Source organism: Crocodylus porosus, unplaced genomic scaffold (genome assembly GCF_001723895.1).
Source record: "Crocodylus porosus isolate Cpor-Errol unplaced genomic scaffold, CroPor_comp1, whole genome shotgun sequence".
Classification (NCBI taxonomy): Eukaryota; Metazoa; Chordata; order Crocodylia; family Crocodylidae; genus Crocodylus; species Crocodylus porosus.
In genome coordinates, this window is record NW_017728933.1 from 5,218,594 (window position 1) to 5,236,382 (window position 17,789).

At 48.0% G+C, this 17,789-nt stretch overlaps 1 protein-coding gene across 1 annotated transcript; it reads right to left on the reverse strand.

Annotated features, from left to right (window-relative positions):
- Positions 1–6,884: 6,884 nt before the first annotated feature.
- Positions 6,885–17,527, reverse strand: BAG4 (BCL2 associated athanogene 4). The gene is made up of 5 exons (XM_019545904.1): positions 17,522–17,527; positions 16,525–16,632; positions 10,906–11,154; positions 9,845–10,093; positions 6,885–8,350 (listed from the first exon to the last, which is right to left on the reverse strand). The coding sequence occupies exons 1-5, from the start codon at positions 17,525–17,527 to the stop codon at positions 7,856–7,858; spliced, it is 1,107 nt and encodes a 368-aa protein (XP_019401449.1). The 3' UTR covers positions 6,885–7,855.
- Between the last annotated feature and the right edge of the window lie 262 nt (positions 17,528–17,789).

Sequence of the window (17,789 nt, forward strand, 5' to 3'; positions counted from 1 at the left end):
CCCGCCAGGGCGGAGCCCGGCGCAGCTCCGCCCGGCGCCGGCGGGGAAGGGAGCCGAGGGAGGAGGCGCCCGGGCCCGGATCCGGGCCCTGCGCTCCCCGGGCGGGCTCAGCCGGCTGCTCCCAGCAGCACCGCCGGCTTTACTGCCTGAAGGCCGGCGGGACGGGCAAGGTAAAGGCTGCGGGAAGCCGGAGTGCGACGCGCCCCGGCTGCTCCGGGGGTGCACCCCCGCGGGATGGAGGAGCCGCGGCCACCCGGGGGTGTCTGGCATCCGGAAAGATGGAGAAGCAGGGATTTGGGGCACAGCCAGCGGTGCCCGCAGTTACTGGGTTTGCTCTGGCACCCGTCGCCCCCAGGGCTGCACACCTACCCCTCACACTTGGTGCAGTCTGGCCTGAGGCTCTGGGAAGGCGGTGAGTGCCGGGCTTGCTGCAGATCGCATGATCCAAGAAAGGCCCTGGGCCACTGAGCACACTTCAACACAGAGGAGAGACAATTTTGCCTGGGAGTTGTTAGAAAACCAGGCCCTGAGCAGGATCAGTAGAGCCAGGGTGAGGGCTAGCACTGCCTGCTGATGCTGCTCTTCTGGGTCTGGTGCTGGGTCCTGCATCTCCCCATCTCTGAGCTCTACCTCACTGTTTGCTCACAAGTACCAAGCAGGGAAAAGAAGCCGCAGTCAGCTGTGATGCAGAATGGCTGCTAGGCAAAGGACCATACCTGGAAAGGTCCTACCTGTGTGCGATTTAAGGTAGTGGGCTGTGGTGGGCACTTCCGCCAGGCAACTGTGCCAGTGCGCTTCTGTGCCTCAGTTCTGACTTGTAACAATCCCTGTCTTTAGTGACAGGACGACCACACAGATGTTACCAGCCATGCCACGTGATCCTGCTGGTGGTATGATGTGCACAAATAGCAGCAACAGCAGGTGTTTCTCTTTACATCCTCAAGCAGTCTAGAAATAACTTACGAAGTCCATGTCAGGACACTGGGTTGCATCACAATGTCACTTCATAATGATGCAATTAGTGCCATGTTCGAGAGGGTGGCACAAATTCATTCCAAGGGTGCCACGTCTCATTCCTGAAATCACAGTAAATTCGGGGATCGTCTCAGCCTTATCTTTGCTATTTTGGATACGGGGCAGGGCATGGATTCACTGTGTGTGTACAGCCATCCTGGTCGGCAGCCTTGCTGGGTAACGTGCTATATGCCACAACAAACAAGTACTCCAGCAAGTGATCCTCACTAACCACTATCCCTATCCCTTCACCAATCACTATCCCTGATTCCCGTGATCAAAGGGCATCAGTAGCTATTGAGCATGGGAATTAGGGATACAGCCCCCAACCCAGAACCTCTGAAACTTTAAACGCTGGAGGCTGCAATTAAGAGACAACCCTGATCGCGCCCAGTGCACTCGCCTTTTCAGCATCCCCTCTGCCACTGTGCGACACAGAATATTGGGCAAGATAGACCTAGGGCCTGGCCCAGTAAATGGTCATTCTTATGTTATCACAAGACTTTGGGAAAAATAGCATTTTTTTTTAAATCTCTCGTGCTCATTTTGACATTGCAGCCTTGCCTCTCTGCATAGACCCTGAGGATAGGGCCATATGTTCAAAAAACAGGTGGTGCTCTTTTTTGAAAGACCAAGCACATTGGACTGCAGGCTTTCTTTTTTAAGAGGTGTGACTTGCGACTGAAGTATAGTTAAGTGCTTTTGGGCTTGGCTTTGGTTTCCAAGGATGGGTTTATGAAGAGAGGGTGTGGGTGTGTTGAGATTGCCAACCCTACAGACTTAATCATGTCTCAGTACTTGGGAGATGGACGCCCATTTCTCTTACCAGCCTGAAGGAAAATTGCTTGCAGACTGGGCTGCCACTCTCCCCAGGAGATCTTTCTTAAGCTGGGAAGACTGTGAAAGGCAGCAGTCAGCAAACACCTTCAATTATTCATGGTGTCAGAAAGCAGAAAGCTGAGGAGCAGTGCCGGAGGTTCAGGAAAGCAATGCTAAGGGTGGGGGCTAAGGGCTGTCTTTGCTGGCCTCGTGGTACTGGTCAGGGTTGCACAACCCTGTGGCATGACGACGTGCGCACGGTGCCCACATTTCAAGGCAAGCAGCAAAGACTGCCGGTCTAGTTGAAACCACAAAGGAATTTGCAGCCTCAAAATCTGTTCCCTACGCAGCAGCTTGGCTGGGGCATTGGGGGACTACATGTGAAATAGGCCATGGGATTTAAAATATCTTGTTAGGCTCCCAGTCTCACTTCTTGTCTGAAAGAGGGGGGCAGGCCTCCTGAGCACAACCCTCATTTTCTGTATGAGCAAAGAGCACCATTGCTGCGTATCCTTTACAATACCCTGTGCAAATCCCAACTCAGACCAACCCTGCCTCAGACGGAGAGAACTGGTGGAGGTCAGAAGCTGCTTTACATAACCCAGAATTTTCTGCAGGGCAGAAAATGGAAAGGCGGGACTTAATGCACACCAGTGCTACCCACTTCCCAAACCTCCACAAGCACAAATGAAACTTGCCATCTGTCTGATGGATAAAGAGATGCTGTTATTCGGCTAGAAACGTAATCCAGCAGTAATACCTTTCCACAGAGCTGTGCAAGGGACTGAGATGGCTGGCAAGGGAGCCTAGCATTTCAACCAGCCTTGGAAAGGGGATGCTTTGCTCTTCCTCACCTGCATTTGAATGCAAATGTATGATTCTCCCCCCACCTGTCCCCTTGATTCTTGAAAGTTGTCTGCTGGGATTGCAATCCCTAAAAGAGGGAAGAGGAACAATCAATCAGGCTCTGTGCAGTCATGTGGGCAATTACAGGCAATACATACTTGCATCTCATGTTACCTATGGTGGGGGGGTTAGCTTTTTAGTTTTACTTTTAAATTGGCTTCTCCTTTGATTTTTCTTTTTGGCTCATAAGAGCTTTGGACATTCTTGGACTCTTTGTTAGGAGAGCATATTCTTCGGCTATCCTTCAATTCAAGGATGTGGTCTGCCAGGGGGGAAGAAGAAGAGCATGTAAGCTTCCCTTCCTACCCTGTATCAGCAGTATTCGACCTTTATGCTAGTTCATAGACCACTGCTGATTATACAGCAGTTGAATGTGCATGTTCCGCTCTTGTTCTAACTAACAGCACTGCTTTGTTATTTATTGACCTGAGATAATCCAGGCTTGCACCGTCATCCCCTGCATTATTAGAAATCTTCAGTAGAAGCTGACTGGCTTGTTTCCATTTATGGCTAGCAGTTTCTGAGTAGTTAATGTTGTAGTTAACAGTGTGTTAGGTGGTTCTGTACACGTACTATTCTTATGAAAGAGGGATATGTGGAGGAGGATATGGAAGGTCTATGAAATCAGGAAGGACTTGAACAAATAGGGAACTGTTATGCACTGAGTCCCAGAATAATACAACTAGGGGGCAAACACTGCAATTAGCAGGAGACAGATTTGAAACTAACAAGAGAATACTTTTTTTTTTTAACACAGGCTTTAGTTTACTCGTGGAACTCATTGCTAGATGGGCAGCTGCTGTGTTTAGGCAGCAGCTGTAAATAGTGATTTTCATTTTAAAACAAAGCTGCTGTTCTAGCTCTGCCTTTTGGGTTCACTCTGGGTGTGGGGACTGACTTTCTGCAAAGCATGCAGACTGCCATGTAAGTGCTAGTACAATCAGTGAGACGCAGACACACTCAAAATGCTTGGCTGACTTGGGCCCTACCTGACTTCCACTGTCTCTTCCCTTTGTGGAAGTATGTCCGATAGTAAAAATTCTTGCCTCGGATACATCCCTCACCAGAGGTGGGAGGGCTTTTGAGGACCTGCCCTGATCTGCCCGTCTGTGGCTCTCACTGAATGCTTTCCTTTCTCTACCTATTTGGGTGCAATTAGTGTCTAAGAAATGCAGTGATGTGTGGGTATGCAAGCAAGCCTATTTAATTTACACTAGGTTTCAGAAATCTTAAACCAGCTCACTAGCCAGCTGCATAGCTTGAGCAAAATATTTCACATGGGTGATGTCACACTCTCCTAGGCAGCAGCGCAGAGAAGACACACATAACCCAAGGGAAGCTTCACCCATGAGTGACTCACATGGAGGAGAGAGCTCCTGGCAGCTGTGGAGGCAGGATCTGAAATCATTTCTGTTGCTTACAAAACTCAACCTTTCTTTTTATTCCAGGGACACAATCCCAGCTTCTCTGCCCAGATTTGTGCTGCAATAGCAGGAACTGAAGCTGGATTAAAAAAAATTAACCGTAGCCTACCCTTTGGACGATCGCAGCTTCAGTGCTACTGACTTTAATGAGACTTAAGCATGTATTGTAAGCATGTGCCTAAGCCTGTCTCTACCCATTAAGGTGCTTGAACACATAGAGCTTTTCTGAAGCCTGGAGGATGCAGACTTAAGCGCTTAGAGGGTTCAGACTTAAATAACAGCAAGGCTTCCTCTCCCAATGAGAAGATTAACTGCATTAAAAATTCATGTGACACAGGAGAACCTGACTCTGTCCATTTCCTGTTTTTTCAGGTCTAAGCTCTAATCAGTCAGCAAACCAAAGCAGGTATTCTCCCCACCCAAGGAGAAAATAGTTAAATCCTTGTGTTAGATGACAACCTTCCCATAACGGGCTGTTTAGGAACCATGTGTTTCAGCCACGGTTTAACGAGCAGACTTTTTTTTTTTTTTTTGGAATACAGACCTACATCTTAAAAAGAAAATCTCTTGCAATTTCAGTCTTTGACTCCAGGACATGTCTACTCACTCAAGCCACATCTCATCATCATATAGCATCACTGCATGAACAGTCATTTTCAAAACAGTCACTAGCACTAAGCACTTTCCTCCTGCTAGCTTTTTCCAGTTTAACCTAAGTTAAACCTTTTGCAAGGTGCATTGTCAAAACAAGGGGCCTGCTTTCTCTTCCCAACTAGTTCAGTTAAACTCCTGTGAGTCAGAACTCGGAACTGGGTACCCAGATTCTTAGATTTCTACTCTTAGATCTGCCATGAACTTTGTCTACTTGGACAGTCACCCTTTAAAGGGCAACATATCTCCTCTGCATCTGAGTAACGTGGTAAAACAGGTGTTAGTCACTGTGCTGCATGACTGAGGGAAGTGAGTAATCTTACATTCAGTGGGAACTTTTATTTTGGAAAATCTTTTTTTAATTCTCTTCAGTACTGCTGTTGTGTTGCATGCATTCATTGTGCCTTGTTGGGAGGTACTAATGTGGGTGTTAACATATGCTAGATGGGGGAGGGGGATTCACAGCACATATGCTCCTACTCTGCATAACTTGTTCAGACTCAGTAACATTCACCAAATGAGAAGGGTGCAAGATGCCCAGCACAGATCATTATGTGTTAGGGAGAATTCCAGTGCAGTTTTAAGTGTAATAATGGCGTCCTAAAGTTTGATCAGCTGCAAAGAAGTGGCATGCTGTTTGCTCTCTGTCCATTTCTTTGAAGTGGTGTTTGGAGTCGATATTTGATCATAGTTTTAGAAGCTCTCCTTTGCATGGTAGAGAGAAGAAAGGGAGCTGATTTTCAGACACTGATGTACACTTGCTTTTATACAACTCATGAGCCTGCTGTAACCATCCTCCTCCTAGGGAGGAGACAATGGATTCCTTTGCACAGGGGCTAGCAACGTACATCACTAAAGAAGCTCCCTTGCAATAATTTTGTAAAGCTTCAGCAACTGTACTGTTCTTTAATAGGTAGTTTGTCTAGATGCCTTCATCCTGGCTCAGGAACCTTTCCCTTCCTGCGATGTGTGCTGATTGTTATCTTCCTTTCCAAAAAAAGGAGTTACTATATCTGAGATTGACAAGGTTATCTGGGTAAATGTTGTCTACCTATGTCCTTAGACCAGGGGTGGGCAAAATGCAGCCCGCGAGCTGGATGTGGTCCTCCAGGCCATTCTATCCAGCCCACAGGGCCCCTAAAAAATTTAGAAAATTAATATTTATCTATCCCTGGCTGCCTGTCATGCGGCCCTCGATGGCTTGCCAAAACTCACTAAGCAGCCCTCCGCCTGAAATAATTGCCCACCCCTGTCTTAGACCAACATGGCTATAACCAACACCCTCTATATCTTAGATTAACACCTTGAATATGCCCAGAATGGACTGCTTCTGAGCTATAGATTCAGTTGGAAAGAATGCAGTAGTTATTGCACTGAGGGTTTGCCATTCCGAATACTATCAAATAATTTAATTGGGCAACAAGTGAGACATGAATGCCTAGAACAAACAGTTCTTTCTCTTAGCTTCACCAGGGTGGGGAAATGCAGCCATGTGACAGCAATCCAAGTTATTTGGCAGACTCCTTTATGCATTATATCCCGGCAAGAAGGTCAGGAGAAAATGGTTGGGGAACAGAACTCCGGGGGCACTGGTAGCATCAGCCTTTGTTTTAGCAGAGCTAAGAAAGCCAACGTTCATGATTGTTGCACCATTATTTCCAAAGTACAGTCACTAATTGGAACCATCTCTGCCCTCAACAAATCAGCGTACACTGATCAGCAGGCCATTTACTGGAACCTACTGGAGAGCTGTGACTCTGAAATCAGGTCCAGTTTTTCATCTGCTAGTTTGGGCTAGCTAGGATCTCATCAGCCACTGCTCCAGAAGGCAAAGACTACAGGTACCTAGCAATTCAACACAATTCTGCCCTAAACTTTCCAAGTAACATCTTTCACTGTCATCCGTGTAAAGACTTCCATGCCATTTGCCAGATTCACTAATGAGCATCTGCTGCAGGGACAATTCATGAATGGCATTTGGGTCACCAAAAGGCTCCACTTAAGAAGTTTCATGTAAGGTTTGACTTTAAAAAAAAAAAATCACTTCAAAGATGCAAATTACAAGTATTTTTTTAAAACTTGCCAGGGTTTATTACCTCATCATACACAGAAATGACTCTTCATGAATTGTATTCCAAGGGTGGATGGTAGCTATATGACATCTCCCCTTCACAGTGCATTGTACAGAATCACCAAGTAGGCAAATCATAGTGAAAAACAAGAGTGCAGTATGTGAAAGGACACTACAGTTAGAAAGTGGATTTTTACCCAAATGCCCTGAAAAATCTTGTCCAAATGCCTCACTTATAACTGTTCCATGATGACATTCAAATCTTTCCTCTGCACTGTTCAAAAGCTCCCAAATGTGTTCCTTATAATTTTCCTCCATATTAGACACCAGAGTGAAACAGTGTGAAATCACATTCACTTTAGTCACCATATTAATCTGGCTGTCTGTATGATCTCTTCCACCAATGGTTCAACATTATGACAGAGTGCACCAAAGACACAGAAGAATACACAACCAGTATGGCTAAGGTTAAGAAGCAGAAAATACACACAAATATAGTGGTCCGCAAACCTCATGTCTTGTTCTTGCTGTGTGCTGCAATGCCTTTGTAACTCAAAACTTGATAAGTATTCTAGTTATTGGAAAAGTCACTGTAGCTCCAAGTGGTCTCTAAAGATTCGGCCTGGTGTGGAGAAATCTGTTCCACACAAAGGGGTTCTGTCCTGCTGCTAAGAACTGTGCAGACACCCCAGAGCCTGGCACAACAAAACCACTTCATTTGGCAATGTCAGGATTCCAGAGCCCTCTGTACATTCATTGGTCTGGAACAACGGACTCAGAATTCAGAACTGATGAGTCAATCCTCTCTTCATTCCTCCACAGCCAAATTGTCATTTGTTGGCCTCTTAAAAAAAAAAAGAAGTCAGAATTTATTGCTTTTTATTATCAACAGTAGTCAGGAGGAAGGACAGACAGGTGAACAAAACCAGAATTCTCTGGGCTGTCAAAAGCAAGCCTCACGTTGTTCACTTCACAATCCCTTTCTTTCCAGTTTTTCCAGGATGGCCTGGATTCTGTGGACAGCCTCTTTCCTGGCTTGTCGAACACTGTCCCGGCCACCTGTCTCGATGGAATCCAGCTCCAGCAGCTCCTTGGTCAGCATCTCTTCCAGCAGCCGAAAAGCCTTGTCTGTCTTTCTGCCTACAAATTCATCCACCTCTTGCTCCAACTGCTCAACCTCCTCCATAACTCGCATAATGCGCTGAATCCCTGGCTGAACACTCAGGCAGTTTGAAGAAGGCTGGTCACTTGCTTTAAAACCTGCATCCTGGGTCACAGCAGCTTTCCTAGGTACACTGTCATACATTTGGGGCTGTGCGCTATATTGCACCTTGGGGTTTGGAGAGGGTTGTTTGGGGTGGAAGGGGGTTGGCTTGTGATCATTCATTGTCCCAGAGTGCTGGTGATTGGCTTCTGCAAAGTAGCTGTGCTGGTTTGTTCCTTGCTCTGGTTTGTCATAAGCATCCTAAATCAGAAACAGAGGTGTTTTTAGTTTGGTCCCCTTGACATCAGCGTGTATCCCATGTTCTACATCTAGGAGGGCGTGCAAGCAGCCCAACAGGAGCTGGGAGGCCCAGGCTGCTGAAAGAAGGTGTGCATGGTGGCAGGGCAAAAAAGGTTCAGGCAGGGAAGTTACCCAGGATGAGGGTTGTAGTTTGAGACTGTCACGCACCGTGACATCATAATATGCCATGTCCTAGTAACTGACATGCAGGTGGCCTTACACGAGTGCTGCTGCCCAGATGCACCTCCAGAAAGGAATGCTTGGGCAGTGAGCTGGTGCTCAAAACTTGCACCTACCTAAGAACTAAACTCCAGCCAGAAAAACAAGCAGTTTGCAGAAGGCTGCATCTGTAGGACAACAGCGTAAAAAGCTTTGAAACATTCTGTAGTGCGGCCAGGTCAGGATCACACTTGCTACAGATCTTTGAAGACAGTGTGTGTGAAAGGATTCTAGTACCTTTCCTCTGGTCAGTGCCGATGCATTTGCGTCTCAGGTAGGGTAGAGGGCAATTTTATAACGGATATTAGATAAAAAAAAGAAATCTGAGTCCTAGTAATTAGAACTCCACCTCGGGACCCGGCTGGCAGGTTTTGCCAGCACTACCACAGCTTTTGTGGGGCTGATTTCAAGGCCTCTCATGGTTGGCCAGAGTGGGGGAGTGGAGTAATGAACTGAGTGCGTGCACTGTCCAGGAGTTATTTCCCCAGCACTATATTTTTTAGCAAAGTCTCTACTAGAGCATACTGATGCCTAGAAATGTGCTTGGGAGGGAACACAGAAGCATCCAGACAGGAACAGATCAGCTGCATCTCCCCTACTTTCCAGAATCAGATGCTTCAGAGATAGTGCAAGAACCCCCTGTACAAGAGACATGTGAGATAATCCATAGTCCAGGAAGATTTGATTCTAATCCTTGCTAGATACTGTTCTAAGACTCAATCTCTGACGTCTGATATCAGCTTCAATACCCTTAATTTCCAGCATTAAAGTGGAACTCTCAATATCTATAAAGGATACCCAAGTTATGTATCCAGAGGGAAATATTTGCAAGAGTTCATAGGATTGCATTACCTTGTTGCTCCCCACTACAAACCATTTCCTTTAAAAGGTAGAGGGATTTCAAATAAATGAGATACCAGTGTTTCAGAGATAGCACAGTCTAGTGCTCTGACTGCAAATCTGGAACTAGATGATATATCCTGGCTTTGTCAGGCTGCCCCTGTGGCAGGTCACAACAAATCCCCCATGCAGTGCCAGTAGTTTAAAGCAAGATGCAAGGGCAAACACTGCTTTATTCCCAAGTGTGATCTCTTTGTCTGGCACAGGTGGGAACTGGAGGCACTGGAGAAGTGGCATGCCTTGACTCTGTGAAGGGAATGCTTGCATTGTTACCTGTGTGACAGATCTAGGACCAACACTAGTAGGCTCCATAGCCTTGAGACCATAAACCTTTACCTTTGTCTCTTGAACTGGAGGGTGTGGAGCAGGAACTCCGTTGCCCGGCCAGGATGGATGCGACTCAGAGACATATGGGTTCCCGTGTGTTGTTGAAGCAGCTGACCAGCCATAACGCGGTTGCATCCCATAGACTCCTGAAGGAGCCCACAACTCCTCCTGGGGTCTTGGCTGTGACGGGGGGCCCTGCGGTGGAATCCCCGGACTAGCATCGCCATATGAGTAGTGTGGGACAGCCATGCCTGGCGTCTGCAGGGAGGAGAACAGACTACCTCTGAAATCACATCCACTCAGCCAGCAGTAATCCATACCAAGGTGCTCCTTGTTAGGAACAGCATGGTTGGATTGGCTGTCCTGGCTCTGCTGGGTCAGCCCTTCTACTCTAGCTCTACAAAAAGGAGGTGTTATGCATTTCAGACAGGGAGGGCTTCTTGGGACATTCATGCAGTGGAGTTGTTGTCTAAGCCAGCCTGGTACAAACAGATCAAACTGCTGGATAGTTCACCAGAGACAAAGTGCCTTCGACCTTCTATTAGATGGAAATGCCTATCAGGACTGCAGACTTGAACGCAGGACTTTGGTCTTCCCAAAGCAGCAGCTATAAGTGGATGGGTAGGACCTGCATAAGTCCTTTATCACCCTCCCTGGTACCCGGTTGACTGGTCAACTACTTTCTCTACTTCAGGGGAGAGAAACAGCTTTTGCTAATCCTTAACTTTTGCTCCTGTCCCAGCCTGCTGTTGGACTCTGCTTGCTAACCCTGACATTGACTTTGGCTCCCCAGTACTGGCTCTAATGCTCTGGTCCTCCAATCTGGTAACCCCAATCCCCAACAGGTACCTGACAATAGCGAGAAGCAGGAACTGTGGAGTCTGTTCCTTGAGCTCGGGGATTAGCAGCTGGTAGCTGGAGAGGCAAGCTGCACTTTGCAGTGTGCTTGCTAGGCTTTGGTTGAGGAAGACTGTAGTCAGCACCACCAAGTACCTGGCTGTGAGCTTTGCCCACCCCAGGTACGCATCCAGAGGAAGCACCCATTGTTGTCTGTGTTCTGGCTTCCTTACCTGTGGTGGGGAATACCCTGGGACATGCCTCCTGAGAGAGGAGCTTTCTGCTGTGCAGTCTGCTGCGGGGTAGTTCCAGTGAGAAGCTGGTGATGGAGACCTGTACATGCCTGGAGATTCTGCAGGGTAAGGGGGCTGTGGGGGCCCAGACGAGTAGTAAGTGTTTGATTGTGCCAAACTGGGATAGTGTGCAGGAGCCGAGGGGTAATGGGTGCCATAGCCTCCATTTGTGTAGGGAGAATCCAGCCCCTGAAAAGCAATCAGAGAAGGTATTAAGAACCTGGACTGGCTCTGGGCTCCTAGGTCTGAGAGTACAGAAGCAGAATGGCTTGGACAGCAGTAAGAACAGCATTTTAATTTTTACAAGTCAAGAAATAATGTATCCAACCCAATGTGGTTGCTAAGGGACAGTTGCATGCATCTACTTCCTCACTTGGGGAATTCAGATCTTACTGTGCAAGTAAGGGTGAAAATTTTGCACTGGAAAAATGCTGGGATAGAAAGAACCAGGACAGGCTGTTAGCAAAGGAGTGCCTGTGACCATATTACAGATCTAGAAACTGATGCCTCTTCCTTTGAGGAGATGACTATCAAGCCTTATGGAGACTGTGATCAGAGGCTCTCAAATATTGTGCAAATGTGAAGCCTCCCAAAGCCCTATCAGGTAGGACAGCAGTGTTTCCCTCTCAGCCCACTCCTTCTGGCCCCTTGCTGGAATCCACCTCATCATCATTAGCCCTAGAGATTTGGGTTTTTCAGATCCAGTCTGGAGCTCTAGTAGCTCACTGGCCATTTAAAGCTTTTTGACTGCCTACAGCCTGTGGACAGAGGCTTCAAAGTCTGGAAGGTTCCTAGCAGCAGCACCAAAAGCTCTTCCTGGAGACACTGCATGCCATCTTGGTCACCTACCATGTACTCATGCAACAGTGGAGGTCAGTGACCCACTCCCAGGCCCTTGGCAACAGGGTGCAGGGGGGCAATTATACAGCATACAGAACGTAGTGACATCAGCCTGAGCTGAGCAGAGGGCTCCATGTGTCAGAAAGGCTGCTGTTACTGTCTGTAGCAGTTCAGGTCTCTGAGGGACATACCCATATTTGCTAGTTGGTTTTGTCTCCTCAGGTCCAGAGCCCTGTCTTTAGGCAGGGCCGGGATGTGACAGTGACAGGGTCTTACCTAGGAACGTGTTAATGTGAAACATTTTAAATTCAGGATTCTGAATAAATGAAACCTAGCATTAGCAACAATTTATTATGAAACAGGCAAGCAACTTGCATATAGTAAGAACCTCTCAGCATAAGTTATACTGGCCCCTCAATTAGTGTCCAGCCCAAAACATTAAATACAATGAGGGTCCCACTGATCTCCTCCCATCCTTCCTATTTGGTTTCTGCTCCTTGTGAGCCCTCTGCCTGGGTCCTAAGACTTTCATACAGGACCTCCTGTCCCCAAAGACCTCTAGCTGTGTGGACCTCTGGCCTGCTGGCCCAGCTCTTGGTCACATGCTCCCATCACAGACCCCTTGGTTTCCGGAAAGTCAAGTCTACTTTTTCACTAAATATGGAAAAGAAATGTCTCCTGAAAGGCTCGGGCAGTTTTGAAATCTTTGAGAACTGTGTGGCAATGAAGCTGATCGCAAATTTCATTTGGCCTACATATGATTCAGCATCATGGGCCACTGTCTGCAAGGGAAGTCTAGGGGAGATGGGATGGTTGCTCCAAGTGGTAGAATACAAGACTGCCACAGTGAAACGCCTGGGTCACTTGGGTATGGAAATCAGGCAGGATTGAGGGGTCTGCCACCGCTTTGCTCTGGACTTCAGACAAGTCACAGTTCCCTTCCATCCTGTAAAACAAACAAAAAAAAAGCCTGCCTCAAGCTCTATGAAAGAAGAGCATGATATAGATGGTGAGCATTACTTCAAAGCTGTGGCTCAGTCCAGGACTGTCCATAAGAACTGCACTGATACATAGATCTGATATCGGATCAGTACCCATATAAAGACAACTGGCTATATCAGAAATCAGCCTGATGCAGCCAATAATTTGGCCAACAAATGCTCGTGCGTGCGCACAGCCGCAGTGCAGCACTCAGGCAGCGAGGAGCAGAGCTGTGTGCAGCTGGTAAGTCTGTTGTGGCGGAAGGGGATGAGGGAGGGAATGAGCATTGTGTGTGGGGGGGTAACAGATCAACATCCCCCATGGTGAGGGATGGGGCAGGGACAAGTGCTGCCCAGCCAGGGCGAGGCAGGGCATGGGACGGAGCTGCGGCTCCCAGGGCGCGGAGGAGGTGGCTCCCACCACTGCTTGCACCCCAGGAGGGCATGGGGGGGCAAGCGCTCCCAGATCTGTGTGGGGCGGACAGGCTGCAGCTGCAGGCTGGAACCAGGGCTGAGCCGGGCTCTTCTTGGCAGGGGCTGGGGCTCAAGGTGGGAGCTTTGAAGGGGGCTGCAGCCACCACAGATTTTGCTGTATTCCTACTTCCAACCCCGCTGCAGCCCTACCTCCCCTGGTGCATGGGTGGAGGCAGGGCGTTGAGTCAGGTCTGTGGCAGTGGTGCTGGGAGCAGGGCTACGGTGAAATTTGGGGTGGCTGCAGCACCCTCCCTGACCCCAACCCCTGCCAAGAATAGCTCAGCTCTAGCCCGCAGCTGCAGCCTGCCCTCCCCACGCAGATTCAAGGGCACATGCCCCCCTCCTTCCCAAATGCCCTCCTGGGGTGCAAGCAGTGGCAGGAGCCACCCCCCCCCCCCCACCCCCCACACGAGCTGCTTATGGCTCCATCGAGCAGTGGGGCCCATGGTAGGAGGAACATAGCTCAGCTGTGGTGCAGGGCTGCAGCTCTGCCCTGTGCCTCACCCCACCCCACCCCAGCTGATCAGTACCTACCCCCTCCATCATTGTGGAGGGGCGCTGATTTGCCCTACCATGCCTCTTCCCTCCCCTCCCACCACAATGGACTTACCAGCTGAATACAGCTGTATCAGAAATGGGATCAGTATTGGTCAATATGTCTCCTTAAAAAATCAGCTATCGGTATCAGCCCAAAAAATCTCTATCATGCACCTCTACTGTCTGAAGTTTTTATAGGACATATTTTTTGGGGAAAAGTGTCCTTCCTGCTGTGTCTGTACACAGCTTCCTCCAAGCGAAGCACCCCCACAACAGCACAGGAGAAACCTGACTGCACATTTATTTAGTACTTTTATAAGCAAGTGCTAAAATAATGCGCAGCAATCTGAGCTACTGCACAGTAGTGGCAAATGCCTTTTTTGTGACACTACTTCACAGTAGTGTTGTGTCACTGTTTTTGCCATGTGACACTACAATGCAGCAATATTGCAGTCAGTGTCTCGTGTAGATGTGGCCAACGAGTTATGGAACCAGAACATACAAAGTACTGTGTTCTGCTGCTTCCCTTCCTCTGCAGACAGGGTGTCTCTTGGTTAATGTCTGCCCTCTACTGGGGATAGACCATTATTTATTTAGGCCCTAACCAATGTTGCTGATTCTTAGTTACTCTCTGTTGGTAATTTTGCTGGGCAGAGACTTTCCTGCTCCCATCTTCTGTTGTGTTAATCTCTCTGAAAAGGAGGAATTGACCAGGTCTAGTCCTCCCATGCTAGTTTCCCAGCCCCAGGCCTTGCCTGAAGAACCCTGCTCATTTGGCTGTAAAGTACCTAGCAGTGGGGACCATGGTGTGTTACCTGACGTGTTCCCTGAGGGTTTGTCATCCTTAGGCCTACTAAGTAGCTCCTTCAGTTCTCAGGGCAATGAGAATCCTAGGTTCAGCCACAACTTTTCAAACTATGCTTTTCTTGTTTAACTGTTTTGAAGTAAGAAATGTCTACAAAACATAGCAAGGCTCTGGATGGAATTGGGAAAAAAATTCCACAATTTGTCCTTGCTGCTGACTCCCCTCTCTTTTTCTACTCTGCTACTTTAAAAAAGAGGTGGAGTGGGAAGAGGAAAAGTAGGGAAAAACAATGGAGGAAAACCCAAAATATCATTATGCAGCTTAATGGGAGAAGATGAATTAACCAAAGGTGTTCCTTTTCAGAACCAGCGGATTTTTTCTCTCCAAGAATATATTGACTTTGCTTAGTAATGAATGTCCATATGCCAATGCTGCTGTTTACAATCAAGATGTGTTATACGTACTGTAGGAGCATCCTAGGTTCGCTGGGAGGGGTACTGCGCACATGTGGAAAACCCCTGCATTAGTGCTCACAGTAATTTCCAAATAGCAGCCGGCCTCTGTGGGCCCCATAGCTCAAGCTGTTTTTCTTATGTGGCTTGCATCTGCTAAACTAAGTGTCTAAAATGCTGCTTCCCCAGTCACGAAGAATGCTTTCGCTGTTTATGTGCATAAGAATGCTCTAATACTGCCAGGGAAGCAATGTGGTCACAATCATTCTTTAAAATAGATACCAAGAACTTGGGAGTGCTTGGAGGAGAGCTCCCAACACAGCTGTAGTGGAAAATGGTGCTGAGAGGAGCAAATAAGCCCCAGCACAGTGTGTACTACAGCAGCCTACGCAATGAGAATTCACTGCTGTGGCTCAAGCGTTAAATGTGAGCATGAAACCCCTGAGGCAGCGTTGGTCCTTTCACTAGGAAGTGCCGTTTAGCTACTGTTTGGAGCACTAGGAAAAGAAAATGCCAGATTGCTCTGGCATGTAAAAAAGTTTTCCACACAGGTCCCCACTATGCTGGGAAAGCTCTTGCTTGGGTGAAGATGGATGCTAGTTTCTTCAGGAGACAGGATAAAAAAACCCAGAAGATACAGCCCAGTGTTGGGGGAAAACGAAGAATTCCAGTCATCAGGTCTAGGCAAGAAGCCAATGATATTATCCATGGGCTTTGAGGGAAAAGCAGCAGAGTACTTCAAAGGACTGCTCTAGTATCAAGCAGCAAAGGTATTTCCCTGCTTGGAGCCTCATGCTGACATCACAATTTCTAGGGCAACCCAAAGAGCATGGCAGGGACTGGGACCTGGATTCTGTCCCATTTCCAGGACTGACTCACTGCACAGCCTTTGGCAAGTCACTACAACGCCCTGCCCCAGCATTTATGAGCAAGGGCTCATAAAACACAATTAATATCTTAGTATAGGTGCTATGAGACAACTAATTGCTTTAACTGTATTCAGAGCATTTGAGTATCCTTGGCTGAAGGCCATTGGCAGGGTCTGGCACTATTCATGGGCCACTGATGTAAAAATAATTACTCCAATTACCGTTAGTTCACTGGCAATAGGACATGGTGCTTCGTGCAGAGCATCTAGAAGTAGCCAGCACCAGCAGGCAAGGGGATTCAGACAGAGTTTCAAGCATGGCTGGTGCAGGTGTTTCAAGTTTCAGCTTCCAGCTGACACTCAGTATAATGCTGTGGCATCTGGGAAGTAGCATTTCCTGAGGCCAATGCAGCACGGAGGAAACGGCAGAAGTCCCCAGGGCTTGGCTAAGCCTGCCATGTAAGCCCTGCATTTCTAAAATGGCTGGTCCCTTTGTTCTGGAGGAAACCAGCCCAGAGTCTTCTGGCTCAAACTCCCACCCAACCAGACAAATTCCTCCACTTCACAGGAAACAAGATGGGAAGCTCTGTTGCCCAACTGTACCTGGCCTTGTAACTCGGCTCCAGCTGGAAAGGGACTTGGGTAGGGAGCTCTGGACTGGGCCGTGGAGTTCCAGTAGCCAGAGGTGTATCCAGGATAAGGTGGCTGCTCCTAAAGGTGGGGTGGGAAAAGGAGGTCAGAAAAGCACTAGCAGAAGATTACTTACCCTCTCAATACAGGGGAGAGAACTCACTGCAACACATGCTGGAAAGCTGCAAAGGAAGCATGTGCATGATAATCGACTGCACACTATATCTGTAGCATGCCATAGCAAGGAAGGGCCTGAAAACATACTACAGCCTCAAAACTATTATGAAATGCTACTCCACTCCATATTTATAGACCTTCTCCAAGTTTCTCGCCTCTCCAGGCTGGCTGCCAGATTCACAATTCCTCCTTTGCCCATGCTGAGGCGGCACTGCAAAAAGGAGGCATTTTCCAGCGACTGTTGAAAGGAAAAAGCTGGTGCAAGGGCATCAGTCAAAGCGTGGCACAGCAGCCTCAATGTGCCAATTGATTCAAAGCAGGCTCCCAAGCATGGAAATTGCAAAAGAAATGCTTAATCAAACTGCACTATAGGCTGAAGGACCTGGGAACATAGCAGCAATTAAGGTCGACTAACTCTCAGCACAGCTCTTCTCTTCAGTGGCAGCTCAATGGCTAGCTGTCCCTGTCATCCTGGAATGGAAATCTCAGGACTGGGGCATACACGTTGCCCTTCAATAACTGGGGTTTAGCGGCCAACTGACCACATGCCTGTTTTTCTGCCATTATATCAGCAATGCAATCCCAGGATAACCACTCAGACACGTGTTGCAACGTGCTCAGGTAAACCATTAGTACTTCTTAACCTGGGGCAACAGACATGGACGTCTGAATCGCTGCACTTTGTCCTGGGAGAAAACAGTCCGCCCTAGGACAACTGTGATGTCCATTTACAACCAAAGCGTCCTTTCTGTCGGAGCTGAAAAGCATCCAGATGAAGGGAAGGGCATCAAACCTGCATGCAGGCATACGCTGTTGGACTAACGCAGAGACACCCAGGCTATTCCTCTAAGAATTTCTCAGAAAACAGTAACATTTGTCACGTGACTCGTATGCATATTTTTTTCCAGCGTGGAATAACTTTTCAGTAAATACGGTAATTCTTGAGCCTCTAAATACGGTAATTCCCTATTTTCGACCTGGCGCCGCGAGGGGCCGGCTCTGCCCGCACCCAGGCAGCTACGAGCCCCTCACTCCCCCCCCAGGCCTCCCCGCAGCCCCGT